The sequence below is a fragment of the Elaeis guineensis genome, chromosome 4 (assembly GCF_000442705.2).
Source record: "Elaeis guineensis isolate ETL-2024a chromosome 4, EG11, whole genome shotgun sequence".
Taxonomy (NCBI): domain Eukaryota; kingdom Viridiplantae; phylum Streptophyta; class Magnoliopsida; order Arecales; family Arecaceae; genus Elaeis; species Elaeis guineensis.
Window position 1 is genome coordinate 9,622,966 of NC_025996.2, and position 26,768 is coordinate 9,649,733.

The 26,768-nt window shown below is 36.7% G+C and overlaps 1 protein-coding gene across 1 annotated transcript; it reads right to left on the minus strand.

Annotated features, from left to right (window-relative positions):
- Window positions 1–26,158, minus strand: LOC105044003 (protein NO VEIN). The gene is made up of 13 exons (XM_010921771.4): window positions 25,653–26,158; window positions 24,965–25,299; window positions 20,834–21,482; window positions 20,393–20,497; window positions 17,840–18,017; window positions 15,283–17,153; window positions 14,276–14,488; window positions 7,991–10,261; window positions 7,276–7,388; window positions 5,494–5,896; window positions 5,044–5,361; window positions 4,682–4,939; window positions 1–1,644 (listed from the first exon to the last, which is right to left on the minus strand). Exons 1-13 carry the CDS (start codon window positions 26,100–26,102, stop codon window positions 502–504), a joined length of 8,307 nt encoding a protein of 2,768 aa, XP_010920073.2. The 5' UTR covers window positions 26,103–26,158; the 3' UTR covers window positions 1–501.
- Window positions 26,159–26,768: the final 610 nt, after the last annotated feature.

Consider the following 26,768-nt stretch of genomic DNA (forward strand, 5'->3'; position numbering starts at 1 on the left):
TCAAACAAGTTGTCCATGCATAAAGAAAAGAGGAATTATCCTTACAATAAAGATTGAGAATTCAAATTGTACATACTGGCATTTGAGCACAACATGTGGAACAGAAAAAAAAAAAACAAGGAAAATAATTTGCCATTGCGTAATGAATGTATTAATGAAAATCTCTAAAAAAAATGGTCAGTTCCAGCCATTCAATCAGCATTTGGATGGGTGTATGCCTGTACAACAATAAAAAATAGCATTATCAAGGAATTCTGCGGTCAGCTATCTGCGCTTCTATAACAAATTATCCAAGAACTGTCAAAATTACTCTTCATACTAATGGTTGCCAAAGGAATTAAATAAGCCATGCAGAAGACCACAAGTCCAACTGCTGAATCTTCAATAAGAAACGCAGATGTTGGATTAGCCAACATACATGAAACTGATGATTTGAACCAGTCTGATCAGCCTTCCACACAAGAAGAAACACTTGGGACAAAGGAAAATAACAATCCCATTCTACGTAGCAACTGACGAGTCTCTTAGTTTCTTTGACATTAGAATAGCCAGGCGCAAGGCATTCTGTTGGCAAAGTTTAAATGGATTCCTCAATAGTGTTATACTTGCCTTTTTGGGACCTAAAAGAACCACATGAGCAATGCTGAATGAATCGCCCTTGTCTACTGCAAATTGCCACTCCCTCATTGATATTGGGAACCAGTCTTTACTCGCAGACTTCGTAGCTTTAACCTCAACATATTCCCTGCTTTCTTGATTCTCCCCAGTAATCAGATCATAGGGTAAGCCGGTCTCATTTTCTTCGTTGACCCATTTAACACTCCCAGAACCTAGTTTCTCAATGAAATATTTACAAGCTATCAGCTCCCCAAGCCTGCCAGTTTTGCGTGACTGGTTCTCATCAGGAGCCTGCAAAAAGAGTATGTCCCTATCTGGTGAAGTGGACAAATTGCTCAAACCTGTATCTGCAACAGGGACGATTGCCGAATCACATACTTTACTTTTGGGTTCTGAACTGAAACTGATTTTCTTGTCAACAGAGTCAAAAGATTCAACTGAATGAGGCTGATCGGTCATCTGCACTGAACCTTGCAACACCATTGTACTTGTTGATGCCAAGCCCTCTTCTATGATCCAATCCCCATCAATGTCAACGGGAACTGCAATATCCTCTTTCTGCATGACATCTTCAGGAGGTTTACTGGATTCTATCTGTGAGCTGTCATATGGTGTTAGACCTGGCCTTGTCTGGAGTTGTCTTCTACAATAACTAAAATCTGGGGCGCTTTTCCAATCTGTAGGTGGCCAATTAGAAATAATTCCTGGTTTCCTTTTGGATGTTGGGAAGCTCTGTTCAACATTCATTAGGGGAACACAAATTGGCTGGGAAGTTTCATCCTGATGCAGTTCCTTCAAAGATGAAAGTGACCAAACGAGCTCTTCATCAGGTAGTTTGGGAATCCTTTGACTGTTTAAAATAAAAAATTCAATTTGCCCAATGGTGGAGCCGGAGTCTGCCATAGTTGTGACCATATGGAGAAAATTTGCCAAGTGTAGCTCAGTAGATCCACTAAAGAAAAATCGTGACAGCTCCAAGAATATAGTGTGTGAATCTGAGGTCTGAGTTGCATATAAAACATTTCCCTGCATGGTAGGTCAAAGTTTTGTGATTCACAAATACAAAATTCAGTGGCTTAAAATCAACTACTGATGTTAAGAGATGATTATCAACACTACCACATTATGAAGATTGCGAATGCTGGGTCATCAATGGTAATAAACAATAGGACGTAGCATTTAGATGTTAGACAAAAGCACGAACAGTTTCTCACTTTTTTTCCAGAGTAAAAGATGCTAAGGAATACATCAACTTAATTTTACTTTGCCATCCATCTTCAACAACATACCAAATATTCCTTATAGGCATCCATCATCATCAGATAATGTATAGAATAAAGCAGAGAAAATCTCAAAACAATAGAATAAGCAGTGCTGGTAGTTAGTCACAAATCCCTTCTGTTCTATATGAATATATCAAAAAAAAAAAGAAACTCACGTCATTGTGTCCTGGAAACAATTGTATGCCTCATCATCTCAATAAGCACGCCAAGGGTTGAAGGGCTAGCAAATAAACTATTTGACATAATGACATTTAAGGACTTCTATAAAGATCACAATTCTTCCAAAGTGGCCATTAGTTGCAATACAATTTCTGAAAGTTCTTCATTTCATTTGAATTTAAAAATTCCATTAGGAATGGGAAAAAAATAACATGTGCTTCTAGTCTTTGGAGCATACCTTCTCCATTTGATGTTAAAGAAGAATTGTTCTAATATCGATAGTGGTTCAACTAATCCTCCCCTCCTTAATAAGCACCACAAATCTACAACTTGGTAAAGGAAAGAAGAATGTGTTCTATATCTCTGATAAGCTCAGGAGAACAGATTTGCAGGGGAAATGGTCTTTACTTCTTCATTACTGTTTATCATCCCACACATTTTTTGAGCAGTTAACTGTGCGGCAGAGCCCCAACAGAAAGGAAAACAAGAGAGGTAAAATGCAAAATTGACATCCTGGGAAAAGAACAGCTGGGGCATTGGCTGCCAAGAGTCCGGTGAACTGGTTGGGCAGGACATTGTCAGCAGAGTATGTGACATCACCACTAGAGCCAGTATTTACCAACCAGCCGGCCGGCCGTATCATCCCCTACAATTTAAGAAATTGTTTTCCAACAAATAAAATTGACCAAAGAGTGACCATAATTTTGCAATAATCCATCTTCTCTTATTATTAGTCAAGTCAATAGGTCACAATATGACTCGATTAAGGTGAGAGGAGTAGGTCAAGTGCACAACTAGACATCCCTCCAAAGCAGCATGTCACAGCATAAAATCTATTGTTATAACAATTTCAAGGGTCAGCTAGAAGTCTCCTAAAAGCAATGTGTGTAACAATGATTAATTAAGATGACCTGAGGACAAAAGTTACAATAATACTAAATGGAGCAAGGCAGTTAAAGAAGCTACTCCTAAAAAGAAGTTTGATTTGTCAATTGATTTGTTAATTGTAATATAGGGGCTTTTAAGGCAAACGATTCAGTTTGATCTTTTACTGTACTTGAGTCTTCACCTAAGCTAAAACCTTTATGGTGAAAACTGATCAATCCATCTCCATTCACAACTAGAACAAGAAAACCCAGCAGGACTCCCCTTTACTAAATCCTTATCATAAAGTCTTCGAAGGAAGCGAAATTGTCTTTCTCATAGCTTCAAAAAGGAACCGCCAAGAAACTGTCATATATTTTTAAGGACATTATAAAGCACAAACAAGTATGCTTCAATATCCAGAATGTAAACACCCATAAGCTACAATGGACCCATCTAATAGTTTTCTTCCTTTCAGGACATCCTAGGGGTAGGGGATGTTAACATCTATTTAGTGATCTCATAAGCTTGCAGGCAACATCTTTCCAGTCAACTTTAAACTGCTGTTCAAGAGACTAAAAAAGAAAAAAAAAGGTTCCAAAAAGAATTGCTATAATAATATTTCAAACTAGAGGAAGTTAGGTAGGGTTAAAGCTTTTGTATATCAGGTAATCAAAATTTACTAAACACAACCATAACATCAGCATTTACGTAATCCTAGAATGTCCAGACAAAAAAAATTAAAGATATCCTACATAGCTTCAGGGCGTTATCACTCCATGTTTGTAGTAGGCTTACCTTTTCCATTCAAGATCCTCCTAGGCCAGGTGTCTGTCTTTCAGAACACCTCCAGCAAGTAGTGCTGAAAAACATTGGATAATGGTTTGGGAGCAGATCAAGTTAAAATTTTAAAAAAAGTGGTGCCAAAAGAATCCTGTATGGCAAGCTCCTACTTGAACATTGGAAGTTCATCCCAAGTAAGATAAGAAAGGCATAGCTAGTCAACAAAGAAATGAAACAAATAACATGAGATGATATGTAATAACATTGATAGATTATGTTTTATGAATAAGAAAATTAATGGAATATCATCAAGTAAGGTTTTAAATCCCGTGGGACAGGGCTGTTTCCTTTTTTTCATATAACGGGACGCATCGCTATCCCGCCCCGTCCCGACACTTGGGACAGAGGATGTCCCAAGGCGTCCTGATCGGAATACTGGGACGCTAGCAGGATAGCTTGTCCTAATACATCAGATGGTACCTGATCCCGGTGTCCCGCGGAACGTCCCGTTGGGACCTGAATTCCTATCATCAAGTACAAACCAAATACAATTAAAAATACAACAGAAACAACTAAGGAGAACACTCAACTCCCATTCTTCACTAATAAAGTACTTTAGTAAATTTTTTAATATTTCCAAATATGGAGATACTCAACATCAATAAATAATGAGGAAGACAAATATTTTTACATGGCAAATGCATCGTTCTCCCCCCCAAACCTCCCCAAAACTCGTTTAACTCATGATTTTTTTCTGAACCATCAGAGGTAAAGTTGGCATTACAATTTATAAACCAATAAACCACCAGCATGACATGTTTGGCTCCAAGAAACCAGGTCACACATTCTGGGGAGACTATTGGGAAAATGAAGCAGCATCATAACCATACTCTAATCAGACATTCATGAGTGTCAACTTAATATAAGCATATAAAATGAGAAAAGGAAGACAGATTCAGATTCAGATTCCACACCTGCAAAAGACAGTTGCACTCAAACCGTTTCTTAGAAGTACTATCACGTCCTTTTAGAGTGTACTTGTAAAATAACTTCTCAACTACTGCAACTTGCAACAGACACAACTTTTCCGATTCAACCTGCTTCAGGTTGCGATATATGTCCGGATGCAACTTATAGATATAGCGTTGTGCATAAGGAAGAACCCAATTTATTAAAGAAGCTTTTTGTCTGTTGTCCTCTGCACCATAACATATTGCTTCACGCGACACAACCTAATAAGGAAGCAGCAGTTCATAAGAAATCATGAAAACATAAAACTACCTAGATCAACTCTTCTTGGCAAGGATGCAATTTCCCAATCGATAGGCATTCATACCTCTGAAAGAGCAGGAATACCTATAGATTTCATCAATATGGCAACCCTTCCAGAAAGCATATCCTTTTCTTCATTACTAAGTTCACCAAACTGTAAGAAGTCAACACCATCTGAGTTCTTAAAGTGCTGCTTCAATTCTTCATCATCAGACCAACATATGAGACCAAATGAAGGGTGCAGGGAAACCCATTTATCCTGCAAGGTTGGAAGCACAGTGTTTTCTAATTTACAGAGATTCTCTTTCAAGTCATAAATTTTGTCATCCTTCACTACTCCAGATTTGAGTTCATCAGCCCACCTCAGGAAAACTCGGAAAACCTAAAATGTAATGCAAGAAAACACAACAGAACAGCCAGTATCATTAGATAAATATTTAAAGAAAATTATAGTAACACCTTCATGATGGCCATTACAATTGGCAACTTGTATTTTGGGTCTAAGAGCACTTACAGAATAAGCCGCCTGTGAAGGCAATGCAACAGCTGATAACTGCAGTAGTATCTGAAAGTAGCTACAGAATGGAGGAATTTCACACACACCACAAACATTCACAAAAAAATCACGAAGACTTGGATAGATAGTTGACAATGCTTTACATGGAAGGCAATTAGTCATCTCCATTGAAATGTGTTGAAGAAATGCTTCCTTTGTCTTATCAACACATCCAGTCGGATCATGCCAATACACATCTTTGGGTGGAAAAAAAGTACCAGAAACAACATCATCGTGCATAGAAGCACTGATATACGGAATGAATATGAGAGAACTTGATAGAAACTCCTCATTCATCTTCAATTTTGAAGTGGCAACACCATCTGAGATGAAGGTGTAAAATGTTGACATTTGAACAGTGCTGGCATTTAAAAAAAGAAAAAGCATCCTTAGTTTACATGATTATAATCAAGAATGAAGCAATAGACAGCTCTTTCAATTTAAGCGGCATAACAATTATTTTGTATTAGAAGGGTTCATTATAGAACTGAGACCAGCTTCCAAAACATCAAATGAAGGTTATTAAAAAAATATCAAAATTTTAACGATAAAGGGTCATTCATCGCAAGATTCCAGATGTTAAATGATAAGGAGCTGAATGGTTGAACACCTGTCCTTGTTTTCTGTATTTAGACACCCAAAAAATATAGAAGGATCACAAAATATCCTTCCTAACTTCTCTGTTGAGTCACAAACTACTTGAAAGTCCTTATCCTCCTTTATAAACTCCACACGTTATCCACCATAAGATTGATTTAACATGTAAATAAATTTATGTCATATTTTCGACCACTATCTTATATAGTTTGGTGGCACACTTACCACCTCACTGCTCACACCATCTATGCACATATGCATATCCGTGAGTGAACAAGGTTATTATATCAACCGGAATACAATCTCATGTTTGTGCCTGCTTATCCCAACAGTAGTGAAACATCATGTACAATGTTTTAGATTGGTACAACTTTAAAGCCTTAAACGGTCACATTCTTTCTCAACCCTTCCAAGTTTTACCATTAACTTTGCACTATCACCACTACATGGCTAATCCTGATGTATTTGGATCATCCTTATTTCCTGAATGACTTGCACAACGTTGCATCCATTTCAAGTGATACTTTCTCCGTCCATTGGCAGATGATGATATCACTGCATCCCAAAAAAATAAAAAAAAAATTCTATTCACCCACAAATGCCATTTTGAGGCCTCCAAAAGCTCCAGCACAACTAAAAGCTCATGATTCTTCAGGCAATTGCTTCCTTAACCTAATTACTCCCTCAGCATATCTTTCAAAAAGTACACCTTTCTCGGCACCTCAAAAAGTTAATTCTAAGATGCTACATCACAGGTATGTGGTTCCTGGATCAATAAATACAGTTGGCATATTCATTCTGTCTATTCGCCATCTCTCTTCATAAATACCTTAGGAGGATTATGGACTGATGAATAAACCTTCTATGGACACGAAAAATAGGTTCTTAATTGCTTGTATCACTATTTTGTGTCTTTTTCTTTATTCCACCATCCTCTCCTGCAACCCTCTGTTGTAACTTTTCTGTTTAATTCCGTAGTGTTGGTGATTCTTTACTAACCTTTACCTTTATTTATGAGACAAGTTCTTCTATCATTTATCATGAACTGCAAACACCTAAAGGAAGAGTGCACAGGTCATAAGAGCAATATAGGACATCTGGATGCACGACGAATGAACTCTTTTTTCTGAAAGAACAAAATACCTTGCTGTAAAAGATGCCTTAGACATTCTCCATGTGTGAAGAAGTGTTATGGCGTCACTAAATGACACTTGAGTCTTGAATCCAATCTCTTCCAAAAGCAATTTGCTAGTTACCTGTGTAATAATAATTAATGAGACATTAATGGGAAAAAGATAGTCGAATGACACCATCTAGATCCTAACCTGAAACCTCTCCCCAATGCATGCGCCAAGGAGAGAGGTCACAAATAGGGGACCAAGTCCCAGCAGCAAAAATAAATGTATATGAATAAGGACAACAGCTGAAGTTAATTCACAGTGACCAGGAAATAGTAAAATCAATGTTCGCATGCCCCTCATATTGAATTAACCAGGAAACAGTAAAATCAATGTTCGCATGCCCCTCGTGCCGAGCATAATGTACCATACTGGTACAGAACTAATATCAGTACAGAGGGTGGAGGGACATATCCAGTGTCGGTACATCGAACTGACCTATACCAACAATATATCAACATGATATTGATATGGGTACCAAATCGGTGTTGCAAACCTTGCATGAAAACAATTACAAACACCAATTTTTAAATCAACAAAATGTACAGGAAAAATGAAATGCTTGGCTGACATTTGAAAACAATAAAGAAACCATTTGTTGCAAAAATTGATTGAAAAAAGCAATATTACCACAAGTCTCATACTAGGCAACTCTTATGAATTTGAGGGGATCGACTGACCTGCGGAACAGCATATGGTGCCATGCTTCCCAAAATAGACCGCACCTCTTCACAATCATAAAATAGATCTTTCGAGAAGTGAAGTTCCTGGTCCATACTTGATGCTACCCATTTGATCTTTTGAATACTTTTTATGAATGAAGACTTAATAGGCCTCTTGTCTTCAGTAGATTTAGAACCGACGTAACTTCTAGCTTTTGCACTATAACAATCATCCCACAATTTATCAAGTACTTCCAGAAGATAGATACACTTTTCCCTACATTTCTTTGAGGAAAAAGTAGATAACATATTACCGAGCTCAGATGACTCCCAATCATGGATAAATGGTGCTGCTACAATGAAGTCTTCATCACAAATCATACCCCCAGAAGTAGTACAGAGATAATCCGGCACATGTTTTCGAACGCAAGTAACTTGAACAAAATCAGTGATACCTAATTCCTGGAAAAATTCCCTCCACTTCTTCATTACAAACAATCGTGATTGCGTACTAGAATGCTTTAAATAAGCAGCATCAAGTTCAATCCATTTAATGTCTACTGTGCCAATTAATTTGTGTATATCAACAGGATTTCCATATTCCTTACCAAAGTGAATCGGTTCTTCATCCGGGCACTTGAAACCATGGTTTGTCAAACATACAGGTTTTTTTCTTAATTCTAAGATTATGCTTGTCTTCTCAGACTGACAACTGGCACAAGAATGTTGAAGATGAAGCATAACAAATGACAAGTATTCAATCATCAAGTTTCTATCTTTCCTAGCCTGTTTATCATCAGATAAGGCAACTAAAACATGACCTTTTATAACCTCATGTGCAGATAATTGTTGCACGCCTAATTTATGTAGCATCTGTATAAGGTTGTCTACTCTCATCTCTTCTGTGTTGTGCATGCTTCTACATGCGGCGGAGAAAAGGAGAGGATTGACTGTTCGAAGTTTGGCATATAGGTTGGGAAAATCTTTTGGGCTATGTTTGCCTTCAAATCCAACACTTATTACATCACAGGGTAACCATATTGGACCATCAGACACTGAGCTGTATGATCCATCTGAAAGTGGAATGAATGGAATATTTCTCAGATGATTGATTACATCACTTTCCAATCCAGCATTCAGGGAAGAATACCCAGAAGATTGGGCTAACAATGTTGAATAAAGTGCCACAAGCCAAGAAGATAGCCATTCTAGGCCCAATGATTTAATTTCATCACCGGTGCGACATATAGATGATATGATCTCAGTTAAAATTTTGGGTCCATAGTCCAGGACACCAAGGGCCTTTGATAATGCATCAGACAGTACAATATCCTTGTTCATATAACCAAGGCCAAGATGCTTATGAAGTAAGTCATCGGATAATAGCATGCGAGCCTGCTCGTTCCAACCTCTTAATACTCTGCATGGAAGAACCCATTTCAGCTCAGGACCATCCAAAAGCAAGCAGTTTGACATACGCAATTTAGATATGATCATGTGAGGAAGATGAGAGAAGAACCCATGAACTTCCCCAACAAGTGGAATAAAACTCATATAGGCTGTCACAGCTTTCCCTGGATTTTCCTGAAAGCAAGAAAGGGAACAAAACGATTGTTCTGCACTAAAAAATAAAGCAGGAAACTCTGACAACAACCACTGGTTCCAGGCACTATCTCCATCTACTTCTTCTCTTGAAGAGGGTAAAACAAAATCTCCTTGAAGAATAAATTTCACACCATAGTTCCTTAGAGGAAGAAAAGCAAAAACTGGCTGTTGACTTAGATGAGGCTTGTATTCTCCATTTTCAGACTCCTGCAATGTGAAGGCCATGGAAATTTCTGTAGTTTGTACATCATGACGAATAAACTTAGCTTCCAGCTTTTTACTTATTACTAACCAACTCATTGTCTCTTTACCATGAGAAACCCTTACAATGCCATCACCTAGAGTCTCTCTCCTCAAAACAAGAAACTCATCATTAAGCATATTCTTAAACTTTATACACCGAAGCCGGTGCAGGAATAGTAACAAAGATGGATGAAGATCTGAAAACATGGATATGAGGGAGTTTATGCCTGTCCCTTCTCGAATTTTAGTCCTGAAGGGAAGCAGAATACAAGTGTTCCACGAGTTACTATCAGTTTGATATTCCTCACCAGATAAAAGCCTTCTAAACACATCAATATCACAAGGAGAAATCACAGTTGGCAGAACAAAACCAATTTGACCTTCAGTGATATCAAATTTCACATGAAAACCATTTGAATGGATCTCTGGGGCATCAGTAACCTGGTGATTAGCAAATTCAGTCATACATTCAGAAAAGCAGAATACAATATATATCTTCAAAGTCACAAAAAATAGAAAATCATTATGATATTACAAATCATTCTCAGCATTTTATGAATAAAAAATATGAAAACTCCTGGGCACACTAACAAATGAAGGACAAGGAAAGGGTACCAAACAGATACAAGTAACATGATCCAATGACCCAAGATATTGCATCCAAAAGACACGATGGCATTCAACAATTAACTAGTAACAAGCCACAACTCATTTATCTCTGATAACTCAACCAAACACAAATATTTTATCATCACATTAACATATCATTTTAACACATTTTAGTAGGAATCATCACTCAAATAATCTTTTGACAAACCTTAATCCATATATATCATTGCAATCAAGTGAGCCTTCTAGGTGATGCATTGCAATCAAGGACCATATCCTCCATCAACAAGCTTCACAAATCAATTTTTGCAGAGCTTTCGAATCTCCCTCCTAAACTCTGATGCTTCAGTACATTTCTACAAAAGCCTCCTTAGCAAAAGCTCCCCTGACCTTTGCTGCACAAGATGATGCTATTTCAGTCACCTGTTGAGGACTTTTATCTTCTATTTGGAAACACTAAAGCTTCCTTTTATATACTATTTTCACCTTATTTTTCCACAATTCCCTACACATCCAATCATCCTTCTTGCCTGTCTCAACTCTATAACCCTTACCTCATACACCTTGACTCCTCATTGCCAACCACTTTATCACATACAATACTTACAAAATCATGATTTAGGCATAGCTTGTCTATGAAACTCACCAACATACCTCACACAAGACTCCAAGAACACAACTCCATTTGTCACACGGTATATCTAAACGCTAAGTCCAAAGGACCAAATCATTCTCCATATATCATATAGAAGGATAATCAACCACTCAATATGCTGTATTGAGTGATATGATCTTTTAGAGTGTGCACAGAATCTATTTCCACAAATTGAACAGAGTCATACTAAAATATGGACAAATAATGGAAAAGGAGTCATCAAGGTGAAAGAATTGAAAAGAAAATCCCATACAGCTAACAAACAACTGACATTTAAGCATATTAGAATTGGCATCAGCTATTCTCATGTATTCAAATTCTGGCAATAACTCTGAAACAAAAAACTTACAAGACCACATTGTATATATGAGCACTTTATGTGTTTTCTTGGTCATTTAATCATTCATCTCACATTTGCATGCTTGTGATGATCAGAAACATTTGGCTCGGTGGCTGTGGAAAAGATCGAGAGAGTCAAATCTTTTAAGTCTTTAGTCCAATAATTCAGGGGAATTTAGGACATTTTGTGAGATTCATGAAAGAAAAGGGAGGAGAATTTTCAAGTAGATCGAACCCGTAGAATGATAAAATTCCCAAATTTGAGCTTTAATTATCCGTATGCGCAGAACTTTTTGATCCATCTTGGTGCCAAATTACAGATTTATCATCTCTCACTCCTTTAGATTGTCACTAAACAATTAAGTGATATAGCATAGCCAAAAAGTGGTCTAAAATCTAAAAATGCATCTAAACAGTTTTTTTTTTTTTTATCTTGAAGTTTCATAATTCTATTGAAAAACTCAAAAAGATTGAAACATGCTCCAATTACAGTTCATCCTCAAAAACTCTTGTTCAGTTGATTTCCTTAATGGGATAACAGAACAGAAAAGCTTAATAAAATGTAAACCATAAAAAAAAGAAAGGACATAAATATTTGATTCTTTCCATATGAGGATAGGAATAATTGATATCAGGGCAATAAGATACTAATCCATGTTGACTGAGATACATGAAGATGAGCGAGACTTGATTAGATTCTTTCTAAATGAAGCCTATGAAACCAACAAATATTAAGATTTGGGAGGTATTAACAAATGAGTAGATAGTATTTTTATCCAAAAAGTTCACACATGGAATCTGTAGGAGAATATTCCAAATTGAAGGCTGTCTCTTTGCAATATAGTATAGATTGGGTCAATGGCCAGCTCTTATTATTATGAAGCAAGTCCTCGTTCATAAATGAAGTTGATTAAATCACTGAAAAACAATGGTTATTTATGCAATAAACACTTTTGTCTTTCCTACCTTCAATATTTTTCTCAAGTTGCTATGTACCCATCACTTGCATTTTTGACACTCTATACATCTAAATGCATCAGGCAGAATGAAAATAAGAAATCTGTCAAGATTTTGAGTGCTGTTTTCAAGAAATATCATGGCAAGTTTTGATTCAGTTGTCCCAAAAATTGAGAAGTTGATGCCACCATGATGGTGCATCTATTAAAAGCGGATCATTAAAACCTAATCCATCATATCTCCTACCCTTATCAACAAAGGAGAAGCATTTTCAAATCATCAATTTTATCTTAAGCTCTCACAGAAGATATACCAAAAGTTGATAGAGATGATTAAGTTTCATAGCATCATGATGAAAACATGAAAAAGGATCATGTCATGTATGATAGTTAGCTACCAAATCAATGATGAACTGCTCATAGATGTTCCAATAGGAGCACTAAAATCAAAAATAAAAGAGAAGAAAATCCATGTTGTATGGAAGAATAATTGTCGAAGAAAAATTTCTCAAGTGAAGAATTAGCAACATCAAGTTAATATGGAGAGCTCAACCTAGCCCCGACATAAAATTGTGATGGATCTTTTACATAAAAACCATAAATTACAAATGTGCAGTAAAACAACACTCACAAGCAAAATGATGCCATATTTGATGAAGACCGCGGATTGTTAGCACATACAAGCAATAGATACATAGCGACCATCAACCATATGGGGAACAATGACAAGGATTGTAGCCCCCTAATCAGAAGTTTTATGCAGCAAAGAAACAATTTTTGATAGCTGAGACAAGGTTTTTCTTGGAAACTTGTCATTTAAAGTAGCAGAAAATGTTTGTTCCCATGTTAGTAGTCATGAAACTTCAAAAAGTGAGCAACTTTCAATAGCTTAGTTATATGCAATTGATGTATCCTTCCTATGTAACCACCCATAATATCAACAAGGTGACCTTTCAAAAGTTTTAGAATAAAGGTGACCTCTCAAAAGTTTTAGAATAAGTCACTTCCCACAGAACAGGTGCCAACCCACTTTAACCCAATCTCCTAACTCACTTCAGCCAACCTCACTGCTCCAACAAGAAAATGCATATAAAATGATCAGAGTTCAATTCATCAATATGATGGAAAAGATACTGTTCAGAAGGCTTCCTAGTGGTCTTCATTTCAAATGAAGTCACCCAAAAGAACCCACATCCATTACTCATTGCAATTAGACTAAAATAAACAAATCTGAAACATAACGGATGTACATTTCACTTTTCAAACACTTCCACCATTTCCAAAATCCAGGATAGCCCTTTTGGATTCCTTGGAAAAAGGTTATTTCTTGTTGGCATCATGCCAAAATCTCCCTTCTATTCCCCTCCCTGCCTTCTTAAACTCTCAGAACACTGCTCTGGCTACTACCCCACACCTACTAAATGGATCCTAACCAGGCCCAAAGAAAGGAGTACTAGGACTCACGCTAGGCTCCATCATGCCAGGCCAAGACCCACCAATTAGGGCTCATCAATAAATGTTCCCAACATTGGCCCTATGAAGGTGTGGCCTAAGTTTGACAAATACTGGTGCAGTTTAAATAGTATAAACTCTAGGACTATCTTAATGCCCTTCATGTAAAACCCTATAACTCGTCTCACCATCTCCACCTTTCCCAAACATTGCCTCTCTCTTCTCCCTTCATCTACTTCCCCACCTTCATCCACAAGTATGCCATTTTCCAACTCTCTATCCTTTCAGCTATATCTGTACTCAGAATAAGAATGTGCAGCATGTGAAGATAATACAATTAAAAGGCAACTTGAAAGGAGAAACAACCAAACGAACAATAACAAAGAAGATGGCATGACAGAGTATAATAGCCGTTGCTAGATAAAGCAGCTTCTTCAGGCCTACCCGAAATACTGATTTAAATCCAATGCCCTTATGCCCAATATATCCTGCACTTGATCCTTTCTTTGTTGATTTTCCAATATCGCAAAGTGCTCTGATGTTCTGAGCAGAAAACCCCTGTTCATTGTTTAAAATAACAATACCAGTATCTTGCAGAATGAAAACTATTGTTGGATCCACATGCTCTGGGTAAATGTTGTCATCTGCATTTTGCACCTGATGTACAACAAAACAATGTCAGAAAGTTATTGTTTTTGCAAACAGATATGATAGCCTAGGTAAATAACAGAAGAACAATTCAAAATCTATCAAAAGAGAACAATGAACACATCAACTAGAAAGAAGAAAATATAAATACCACCTCACAAGCTAAGTTCTGCTTTCTATAGGAATGACATAAATAATAAATAGATAACAGCATCCAGGGAATGCCCATGTTAAATGTACACAACAGAAAACAGACCTAATAATCAAATAAAAGGCATATCAAATATTATGAAGTCCAACTACAAGGGAGTCATGCAGCATAAAGTCATGCATTTCTTTTTTCTTTCTTAGTACAGCAAACATTCTTAACAGGAAAAATGGCACATTTTCATAACAATGATCGCCCAAAATCTAGGTAAAAACTGGATTACAATGGAATAAAAGTGCAAGGCACTAAAACCCACTAAAAGAATCAAACTAAGCAATCTCCAAAGGTAAATTGCTGGAATGATTGAGATGATTTCAGATTATACTTTAATCATATACTGAAAATCAGGACAACTAAGCATAAGTCAAGAGTATCACCAATCTGACATTCATACACCCTCAACCTATTCATAATTTCATATCCTTGATTCCATGGTCATTATAATGCAAATACATTTTTCTTTACCATTATAAGAAAATGTGGTCACTATTACAAGTTCAAAAGGATGTGCTTCGTAATATTAATTTCAGTAACCAATATAATGCAAAGACAATTTTTCATATCATTCAGAAAGAAAAATGTCATGGATTCTTACAAGCTCAAGAAGAAGATGTGAATCCTGTGAATATAGTTCTTGTGAAAGACAATGAAGTGCTCTTCCAAGGCGAGCATGCTGCTTCTTTAGCAAGCAACTTTCAGTGTAACTGAGATTTGGGTCCAGACCAAATTCTTCACATCGAATGGATTCGATAATAAGGTTCGCATTTTGAACTTCTTTATTTTCTGAGGCACCCGAATTCTCACTAGTTACCTCAGCCAGAACTTCCCTTTTGCAGGTATTACCAAATTCTTTATGGTGTCCACCTGCTACAGTAGCATTTTTCTTTCCTTTAACTTGACAATGGGTTTTATTACTCTCATTGGACAGAGCAGCATCAGTCACAGCACTGACTAACATGTTATGAGTGTCAGTGGTGGGTTTCCCTGATATATCTGGTGCTTCTTTCCACTCCATGCCTGGAACAGAAGACAGAGTACAAGAAGTTTCATGGACAATCCTAGAGCCACTAGCTGCTGCAGAATGCAATGCATGGTAATCTTCAATCCATTCTATTATTCCAAGTGACAATCCAATGTCATGAAGCATGAGACGTTGATCAGTTTTATTACATCCATTCAAAATGACCAAAGGAGCATTTTTAGTAAAGCATTGAAGTCCTGAAACCAATACATCGGCTGCAAAACTCCGGAATTCTGGAGGCAAATGGCCAAGACATTCAAGCATAAAGCTTGCTACGACAGTAATTGCTTTATTAGTTCTAGATAAGCTTTTGCACAGTGTAGTCCCTTGATAAATGGTTTCAGAAGTTCCTTGAGGATCGCCTGAAAGAAGATCACCATTGGAGTCCTTATCAAACAGGGCTAGGCCATGCAGTGAACTCTTAGGCATCAAACTCCCAGAAGTCGTGTTTTCTTCTGTCACATCATTAGAATTTCTTATTATGACATCAATTGCTCGCTGCGTATAGCACTTTAGAAGGGATACAGGAGCCTTGCCTGTACCTCCATACAAAGACAACAAGGATAACAATTTAACTGCTGCTTGTAATGGAGAACATTGAATCAAAGCCTCTAAATATTCATCAACAGTGGCTGAAGGATCAACTCTGATTATTTTTCCATCCACTGTTACTATACACAATAATTCGTTATTGTGGACTTCACTTAACAGCCAGTCTACAAGGGGGCCAAGCGAGGGTGAATATACAAGATCCCATTGTGACCAAGACAGTAGATCTGATAACATTGGAGCCTTAAGTAAGCACTCAATGGCATCTTTTTTGGATGAAACAGTTCCAAAAGAAAAAGAATTTGGACCTGCATCATTTATTAACCCAGCATATTCTAATGAAGATTTCTCACTGCGTTCCAGTAAGTTTCCAGTCCATCGTTTTCCCAACAATGTGGCGGAGAAAAGAATACAATTTGAATTATCACTATCCTTCTGCCTCTTAATAAGATCAACAAAGCATTTCTCAGGTTCACTTCCAACAATTCGGAAGCTGATTGTCGGAAATTGTTTCTTAAGAAGCAGAGAAACATCATGCTTGGTTATAACACCATCGACAATCCAGTTACTCTCAGTTTGACATAGCAGAACTCCTAGCTGTTGCGGAAGCATAGAGACCTCCAAGCAAGGTGGATCAACGAATCCCCCACTTAAGAAATTATGTAATTCATTTGGAAGGGCAGAAGCATATTTCTCTAAAAACTCGAAGAAATCACCATAACCAAGTGAACTGAAACCCTTGACAGAAAATTGATTTGTCAACCAGATCTCACAATCATGAAACTTCTTCAAGGATGAAAGCTTTCTTTCTGAAGGCAAATCTTCTACTCTAGGCATGAGTTCATCAAACTTGAAATAATCAACAACCTTCTTAATGATATCATCTACAGTGACACCTGCAAGATGTGTTGGAAACATGAGCGTTCGAGGAAAATTACAATTGTGACATGAATGCATACAAGGTCAATTTAGAAGTGAATATTCACAGCAAGGGTTCCAGTGCCAGTACCATCACCTGTCACGGTTTAGCATGACACTTATTTTCCTTTTCATTAGAATATTTTTACTTTTTAATTTTTAAAATGTTGATGTGGTGTGGTACATGTGCCAGAGTGCAACGCACCCACCAGCACTGGCACTTAAACCCTTGATTTACACTATTTGTCTATTTCATAGTTCAGAAATTTGATAATCCTGTACACAGAATAAGAGATGCAGTACATATAATTCACAATATCAATCAAAATATGAATGGTGGTCAGAGCATCACCAAAGGACACACACACCAAAAAATGAAATGATAGAGAAGATCTCATTTAATGTACTTACATACTTCATCCAAACATTCCCAAGTAAACATGTATCAGAAAGAATAATACAGGAACCAAAAACATACATAAAAGAGTAGTTCTGTCATCTGAACAAAAAAGTGAAGAATAAGAGCAAACAAGGCCAACAAACAAATTTTCTCAAAAATGGAACTTTTAACCATATCTTGTTCTTGCTCTTTGAGGAAAGCTGATAAAGATTTATTACATGGGAGATGCTGAGAGAAGGATTTTTTAATAAAAAAATTACTCACCATAACCAAGTTCACCAGCGACCCCCTTATTACTAGATACAGTATTTTCTTTAATTAAAGGCCCAATTTCTATCATCTCAACAGGAGGGGCAGAATCTGGGCCAGCAAATCCACATTCAGCAAAAGCTTGGAAGGTATCATAAAAGCTATCAAGCATTCCACACTTAATAGATGTCACCTGTATTGATCACAAACCAATCAACAATTATAAATCTATATAGCTGTGCATGTTTCTCAAGTTCTGGCGAAGCAAGCACATGAGTGTGAACAAATGATGAACAGATGAAATAAAGAAAATAAAAGGAAAAAAGGGAGGACAAAAAAGCTCACAACATGTAAAAGAGCATAATTAGATTTCTCAAATATACAAAACCCAGGAATTACCACTGCACAACAGGCCCAGGAATCAAGATGCATAATAGAGAGCCAACAAAAATTTTGAAGGTTAATGTTAGCTTTTTGTACCCACAAGAATACATGACGATAAATGATGCACTGCACAATATTGTTCGCAAAGCACGTGAGACTGCAAATGGAGATTTACTTTAAATAAATGACACCAAGATTCGCTTAAAAATTAGAAAATAATTTGCTTACTTTCCCAACTTTCCCAAGATTAGCACGTCACTTCATGGCAAGAATGAGATAACAGGGAAAAGCTTGTGACACAAACAAAAGCCTGGTTTCCATCAGGCCCCCAAATCATGAAACTTCACAAGCTAAATTCACAATCCCAAGCTCGTCTTCAGACACAAACACAGACTTATGGCCCACCCATTAATTTCAGCTACATATTATAAGATTTATTTCTTTTTTTTTTTTTTGAATAGGAAAAGGGTGGTATCAATCATCAAGGAAAACAACACAAAAACAGATTCTTGTTTTTTTCTGCAATTTTTGTTAAAGCAAATTTTTGTTTACAATATAGATACATTCTCCATCTTGGACATGTTAAATTAGTTGCAATATTTGCAAAGATAAGCATATCTGAAAAATTATTATGGATGGATGAAGAAAAGAGGAGCTTCATGGAGTTCAATATGGCCACCAGTTGCTAAGGCTTCTGAGAACTTTATTAATTGCCTTCTCAACCACAAAGACATGTTCAATTAATTAACTAACCAAAACACAAAGAGGAGCCAAAATCAACTTTCTGTTTTCAAACTTATTTTCAGTTGGCTAAACAAAAGGCCATGGCAACAACACCAGGCTTCAACTTAAATGACTTGAAACCAAAGGCATCATAGAAAATGAGTTCAATTTCATGTAAACATTGTTTTTCACAATGTCTGTCATCCAGAGAGAAAAGGAGAGTGGCTAGGTTTGCCAGACTTGATGCAAGAAAAGGGCCCCTTTGAACTAAATCAATATAGATTTGCCTCGTCTTCACAACAGGCAAAGACAACATTTCATTTCATAAAATTGTTGAAATAGTCATGACGCAATCTTCATCGATCTTGTTGGTAATCACTAGTCTTGCATGACTAAAATTAAGTTTCCTCACTTCCTCCACAGAAAAACCAAAACAGCCCCGTTCCACAAGACCAGTCTTGTTCGAAACCTATAAAAATACTATTCATAACATCACCTTAGTGACTGAAGCAACTCAGAAAGGAAGTCACGAGTACATACATCTAATATGGGTTCACCAGGGCCGCTAACCAGTCAGCAGGCTGATTTTCTTCTCACTGAATCTGTGACTTCCCAGAATGATATTTGAGGCACTGAAGATCAAGAAGGTAAGGTGGGAACAGAAGGATTTCAACAGCCCCGTTTACCATGACACATAAGTGTAGAAGTCTCGCTGTAACAAAATATAAGTTCCAAATCAAGCTTAAGCACTAAAAGACAAATTTCTTCACTTGACATTAAAATTCATTTTGACAGCATTGGTTTCTTCTGCTCCTGCATCTAACAAGTAAACTCAGTAACCTGCCCCTCTCTTGTACCAAGCACATCAAACTACAAGTCCACAACAAGAGAACATATAAACCATATTACCTGCTTCGGATTAAAATTAACATAGCTCGAACAAACAAGTTTCAACTAAAGAATTATGATCTCACATTGGTTGCATACGGAATGAAATCACCAAATATCATGGGAGAGAAAGTTGGCTAACAAAAGGAGATTGAGGATTTAGATGGAGTGTGAGCCACGTAGGATGCCTACAGATATGCAATCAATTGACCAAAATGTGAAAGATAACATGCATGTTTCAGAATAGATCAACCCACGATCATCATTCCAAATAAAGATCACTAATTTGCATTTCCATGTTGGCATGCTCAAATCATGCAACACTCACAAGCAAATGCAAGTCAGAATACCAGGTCTTTATAGCAAGACAAAAGGACCCAAACTAGCAGAAACAAGAAAGCTTGGAAAAAATCATAGTTCATCTTTGAAACAAAGACAGCAAGAATCCAGTAATTGTAAAATGAAAAATGTAAAGTTCCCTAGAAAGTAAATTTCCCCCATGATTTAGAAAAAGCAAATGATGCAAATGTACAGAATGGACAATTGTTTAGTTATTAAGGAAGATAAACTCACAGCAACATTTAATAAGCCAATGCCAGGGTATGATAAGAAAATATTCCTTATCTTTTTCTTCTGTTTAACTGTTGCTGCATAGAAGTTCACCATCATATCAAGGACCTGCATAATATTTTAAACAGCAAAGACAAATTTAGGACCAGAATAAATGCTCTACAGAACAAATCCAAACAGAAGAAGAAGCAGCAGCAGCTGCACTCAGAGGGCATGGCAAAAGATGAGAAGTTCAGACTGCTGGCACAAACCACAACAATGCCACATATGTACTGAGACACATGCCAGACGTTTAAAAGATAGGACTTGCTTATCCAAACAAGAATAGACAACAAAATAAAGAAATGTAATTGGTTTGTCATCCCATAATAATTTCAGCCAACCTGTGCTCCTTCAGATCACATAACATCTGAAATCATGAATTTCAAAATAGAGTAGGCTTACCTCCTCAACGGAATGTTCCCGACAAGCCTCTTTCCATGTTGTAATGAACTTCTCCATGTTACCACTAGTGAGAGTAAGATCATGTGATTTTTTCTGATCTTCAAAGTTATCAAATTGTTCTTTTTTAAATAGTTTGCACGAAGAACTACCATCACCAGTTTTTTTGTCAAATTTCCTTTTCTTGCCAGAAGACATTTTACCTCCATTCTCCATTAATTTGCCATTACTAGGCAAGGCTTTGTCACCTGCTTCAGATTTCAGCCCAAGCCGTGCCATCTCTTCAGTAGTGGATGGATATGGACAGGTACTGACACGCTTGCTGTTGTCCTTAGTGTGCATAGAATTTTGATGTTGGCATCTACTCAAATCATCTTGACCATCATCATCACTGTCATTGTTGTCCTCATCAAAGGAATCAAATCGAATATGCTTATTGGCGAAATCATCCCATGTAGAGGAAAATGATTTGATACGCTTGGATATAAGATCAAACCTCTTATCAAGCACCTGTTTCTCACAAAGTGTGCCAGGAGGTTGTGATAAATCTCTTTCTCTACTTTTATCTGCATTATGTTTGATTAACTCCAGCGATTTGTTAAGGATGGCCTTTTCTGCTTTCTTGGCTTCACGGATGTAGGATATATGCAACCTATGTACCAACAATCTAGTTAATGAAAGAACAAATTCGCCTATAATGAAAACTGACCAACAATCAATTTACATAGAGAACTGCAATAGGACCCTGGACGATAGGCACACCGCCCTCAAAAAAAAAAATTAATCCAACCTCTGATGTTGTATATACCAACCCCAACCAGAGATCAGCACAACGGACAACAAAGAAGCATTTAAGTGAGACTTGAATTCCTAGGTAATGAATTTATAATTTCCATTAGAACAACATATTGAATACTAAAACAAAAATAAAGTTTTGAACAAGATGTATTTTTGTTGGTAAGCTGCTAAATAAAATTATACAGAACATAAGCTAGCCTTTGGTGCTCAGCTTTAACTATTAACACACTAAGCATTGAGCCACAAACTAAAGAATCTCCCTCGTCATGTTATTATATGTGAAAGCCCATGCAGGCACATGTTAGTCCCACACTGAACATGCATTGGGAAGATCATGGATTCTTATATAAGACCAAGAACCCAAATAATATCTTCCAACTAGTATTTTTGGATTAAGAACCTAGGTTGTTACAAAAATGGTATTAGAGCGGACCTCGCCCATCGCCCATGTGTGACTAATAAAGATTGGAGTTGACCATGGGCCAATCATGGTAATCACATGCCTCACATTGACTTTGCATTGGAAAGATTATAGGTTCTTATACAATACTAGGAATCCAAATAATACCTTCTAGCTAACCTTTTTAGATAAGGACTTGAGTTGTTACAAAAATAATATCAAAACGGATCTAGTCCATCATCCATGTATGACTAGGGGTTATTGGGGTCAACCACCAGCCAATCACGGTGATTGTGATTGATTTGGAACCTTGGTCCTGCAAGGATGCCAAAGGTTAAACAGAAAGATATACAAGCATTCGCACATGTGCGCATTTTATCCATCGGTTATACACTGGGAAGTTCTTGGATACTTATACAGGACTAACTGCATGTTTGAGGGTTCATTTGTAATCGTCAAAAGTAATTTCAGATCTAAAAATAGAATTTTGAGTATTTGGCTATAACCCAAAAATAATTTTGGATCGCGTTTAAGATTCCTCAAAATATGATTTACGTAAAGCTGACCTCCTCCTGCTTTTCATAGACGTGGCACCGCAAGCAAAATATTGCATTTGCAGAAAATTAATTTTTTTTTTTGTGAAAAAATTACGTATTATCCCCTCAATACCTCTCATACATCACTTTTTCCCATTTATTTATCAAATTTTTTTTTCTTTAGATTAATCTCATCTCATCTCCATCCACATCCCCGATTAACCTCCTCTCATCTCCATCTACATCCCCTTTTTTTCGATTTTCAGGATTATTGATTTGGTATTGGTAAATGGCTTTTGTCACAGTATAATTCAATGGCATTGATGTAACTTCTTAAAGTAAAGGGGATTGAATTGAAGCTACATAATTTGAGGTTCATCACAATTAAATGGAATAATCATATGTCTAGATGATGTAAATAAATCTTCTATTAATTATAACAAATTAAATGACAGCCAAGCAACCCAATTATATAATACCACTATTTGGCACATTTAACACTTTTGGTATCAAGATGGATGGTTGTGATCCACCGACTAAATAGTATAAGATAAAGTAAGAGTGGGAGATGTGTGTAATAAGAAAAAAAATAATGTCTATAAACAAGGAAGATATACATCCAATTTGAAGTATTTCTTAAGACCAAACGGAGAGATTTTGCTTCCTCTTTTCATTATCCCATCAATAATTAAAGATATCTTTCTTGATGCTTCTCATATCCTCAAAAAATATAAAGGAAGAGAAACCCTAAAGCACAACATGATACCTATTTTTGGTTAACCTTGTTGGCCATCAGTTTCTTCTAACTACTTTCCCAACCAAGAAAGGGAGATTGAACAAATTCATTAGGACCATCAAAAGCATCGTCCACCTCAAGTCCCAATATGTGAATAGTTTACATACAAGTGAATTATAAGATACCTTTATTCAAAAACAATACATGTACAATGAAAACAAATCAAATATTTAGCAGATGTCAAAACTATTACAGAACATATCTTCCTGTTTCACAGCATTTCCATTAGTTTGAGAAGTTGGTCCACCACAATAGCTTCTCAAAGTTCAGTTAGGTCACAACTCAAACACACCAAGTCGCCCATTGCAACTTTTATTGCTCTTACCTTGCCTTCTTACATAATTAGGACCTTGAATGACTAATCAATCCATCAAATGAGAAACTTATCTGAGTTGCTTACCACCACTTATGAAGAGTGGAAATAAAAACAAAATTATACATATATAATGCCAGATAAATAAAATCCCTAATCCCAAGTCCTGTCTGCAAGGATATCTACACCACTTTGCCTTAACTACATAGCAGCAAGTAGCATTTTTTGTCATATTTTCATGACAACAATGCAGATTTGGCCAAATTGTGTTTTTATGAAGGCATTTAGGTAGCATAACCTGATAGAAGTATTTAATACAAAGGATATTATCTAACTTGTTTTGTGAAATTGGGATAACAAGAGCAAAACCATTTGACACCCAAAAAGATCCTAATGTACAGCTCAAAAGACAAGTAACAAACCACCTAGGGAGGTGTCACTGGATAGTAGGTAAATTCATCATTGCCGTTCACAAAAAGAAGAGTGTTGACATTTGTATTTGCTATAATAGTTGTAAGACAACTCAGATATCTCAAAGGAGGTCCTCCCACAGGAAGGGCCCAATGTAAAAACTTGGTCGCTACCTAGTAGAGACAACCAGAATCATAATTAGTATATGTTTCCAGTTCAAAGAGGGCCTGCCAATTGTTTCACGTAACTTGTGACATGGAAGGGTAAAAACCAATTGCTCCGCATGTTCTAGTGTTTGGAAATAGTGGAGGACCTCCTAAGCTAAAAAGACTAGATACACATTATTTTAACTAAAATGAACATTCTAGCTAAGTAGTTATGCTAAACCATATATAAGAAGTAATTGAGAATACCATGAGGGGACTAATTTGAAGCCAATAGTTCTTTTGTTCAAGTGAAAGCCAGACTTATCAGACCAAGTTTCAAATTCAAATTAGTTAAAGATCTCAAACAAGTTGTTTAAGTTTCTTCCCCCTCTCTAAACTTGAATGCTTAAAAAATTAATGTTCCAGACAGGAGAATATTAAAAATTTGATGATTAAGTCATCAGTTCTTGTCATAATAAATTTTACAATTGTTATGCATTAGAAGACAACTTTCTTAGTATGGATGTTAAAGTTTCTGAGTTTTCTATGTTGGTTGTTTTGTTAAAAAAAGAAAAAGACAACAACTAAAATTTGACCTAGTCTGCAGTGAAAAAAAATGCAAAGTAACTACCCATGCAAAGTGAGAATATGACCAAACTATATAAACAATAATCATTTCAATATCTTGTGGTGAAGAGCATGAAAAATTTTAGCTTTGCAGGAGATATACATACCCCAAGCTTTGAACCCGCACTCCAAGCTTCTCTTTGATTGAGACAGACTTCTGCTCAGCAAGAAATTTCAAAAACTCCCCTGCTGTAATTGTCTTCTTGCATTTATCCATGAATTTTTGCAGTGAACTAATAATTTCCTCGCTTGTAATTTTAAACACCTCCATTACATCTGAAGGAATTGAGAAATAATGCTCTGCAAGTGGGTGGCGAGACAGAGGCCCCAGCCCAAGCTCTTCAAATCGTTCAACACCCTCACTATTGCAAATTGCAACCTCCATATCATACAATGATGTAATTCTCCGTGCACCAACAAAGCAGTGTATAAACGCATTAACCTGATAAATATGAAATTTATACTAAACAACATAAAATGCATAAAAAAAAGCACGACTAACTGCTATAAGATACAAAAACACTGCTAAGTTTCCTCGTATGTCTGATAATTTCTGACTTAATGGTTCTTGCTTTTCATATCATTAGCTACTTTATGAGGCAATTGGAACGTCCGGGTTCAAACCATTGACGAGTCTTCCGGAGAAATTCATGCGAGTAGGAGATGCAATAGACCAGTAGATTTGAACCAACAAGATCAAATACAAAGTACTTTATTAAAAAAAATTAAAAAAATTAAAAAAAAAAAAGGCCGGTTTCCCTACTGCTTCTGCGCTAAGAGAAAAAAAAGACCCACCTTTCCTTCTGTAACGATTAGGCGGTGGAAAGACGGTACGTCCTGAAGCTGAAACCCTAGCGAGCTCCAAGAATCGGCCTTTAGAGAGATGAGAGCGGACTGCGAGACCTTCCATGCCGAGACACTCTCTCCAGACGTGACGAGCTCCCTGTGAGCTTTCACCACGGCGGCTTCCGCCCTCTCGAGAATCGCCTGGGGGCTCGGGGAGGGGTTGGACTGCGAGAAGGTAGGGTTTTGGAGGTAGGGATTGCGGTGTTGGGGAAAGCGAGGGTTCTGGATGGGGAATTGGGGAACACCGGCAGGGTTCACCGGGTAGGGGAGATTGCCAGTGAAGGGGAAAGAAAAGTTAGCGTTCTGTGACGCATAGTTCGGAGGTGGGAACCCTCCACCACCGCCACCAGCTCCGCCGCCGCCTTGGGGGCGGACGTATCGCGGCGGCGGTCGATACATGAGCGAGAGAGAAAAAAAGAGGGGGCTTTACAAGCGGCGAGAAGGGCGCAACAACGGATTGGCTGCGGGAAAGACCAATTTATATGGGAGGCGGAGGGGCTGCGGTCACCGCAAGTGATCACTGGTGAACATAACCCTGGCGGGTGAAGTGGCCTGATTAAGGCGGCAAATAGGACTCTACTTGTCCACCAAAAAAATATAGAAAAATAAAAAGTAAAAAAATAATAATAATAAATTAGATAAAATTTTTTATTTTATATTTTAAATTAAAAATAATTTTTTATTTAATTTTAAATTAAAAATAATTTTTTATTTTAAATATAAATTAAAAATAAATTTTTATTTTTTATTGAAATAACTGTTTTATCTTTATATCTTCGTACAGTTGTACAATAAGACAGTATTATTTTACAATAATGCAGTGCTGATTTATAATAAGACAGTACTATCTTTTAATATCGCAGTATTATTTTATAATATATAATATAGTATTAATTTATAATAAGATAGTACTATTTTTTAATATCGTAGTATTATTTTATAATACGACAGTACTGTTTTATAATAAAATAGTATTATTTTATAATAATGTCATATTATAATAAGACAGTACTATTTTATAATAAGGCAGTACTGTATTATAATAAGAAAGTACTATTTTGTAAT

Coding starts and splice junctions, on each gene's coding strand:
- LOC105044003 (XM_010921771.4), bottom strand. CDS start 26,102: ATGTATCGACCGCCGCCGCGATACGTCCGCCCCCAAGGCGGCGGCGGA. Junction 20,498..20,833: donor GGGAACATTCCGTTGAGGAG/GTAAGCCTACTC, acceptor AATATTATGCAG/GTCCTTGATATGATGGTGAA. Junction 10,262..14,275: donor GATTTAAATCAGTATTTCGG/GTAGGCCTGAAG, acceptor GCTAATCACCAG/GTTACTGATGCCCCAGAGAT.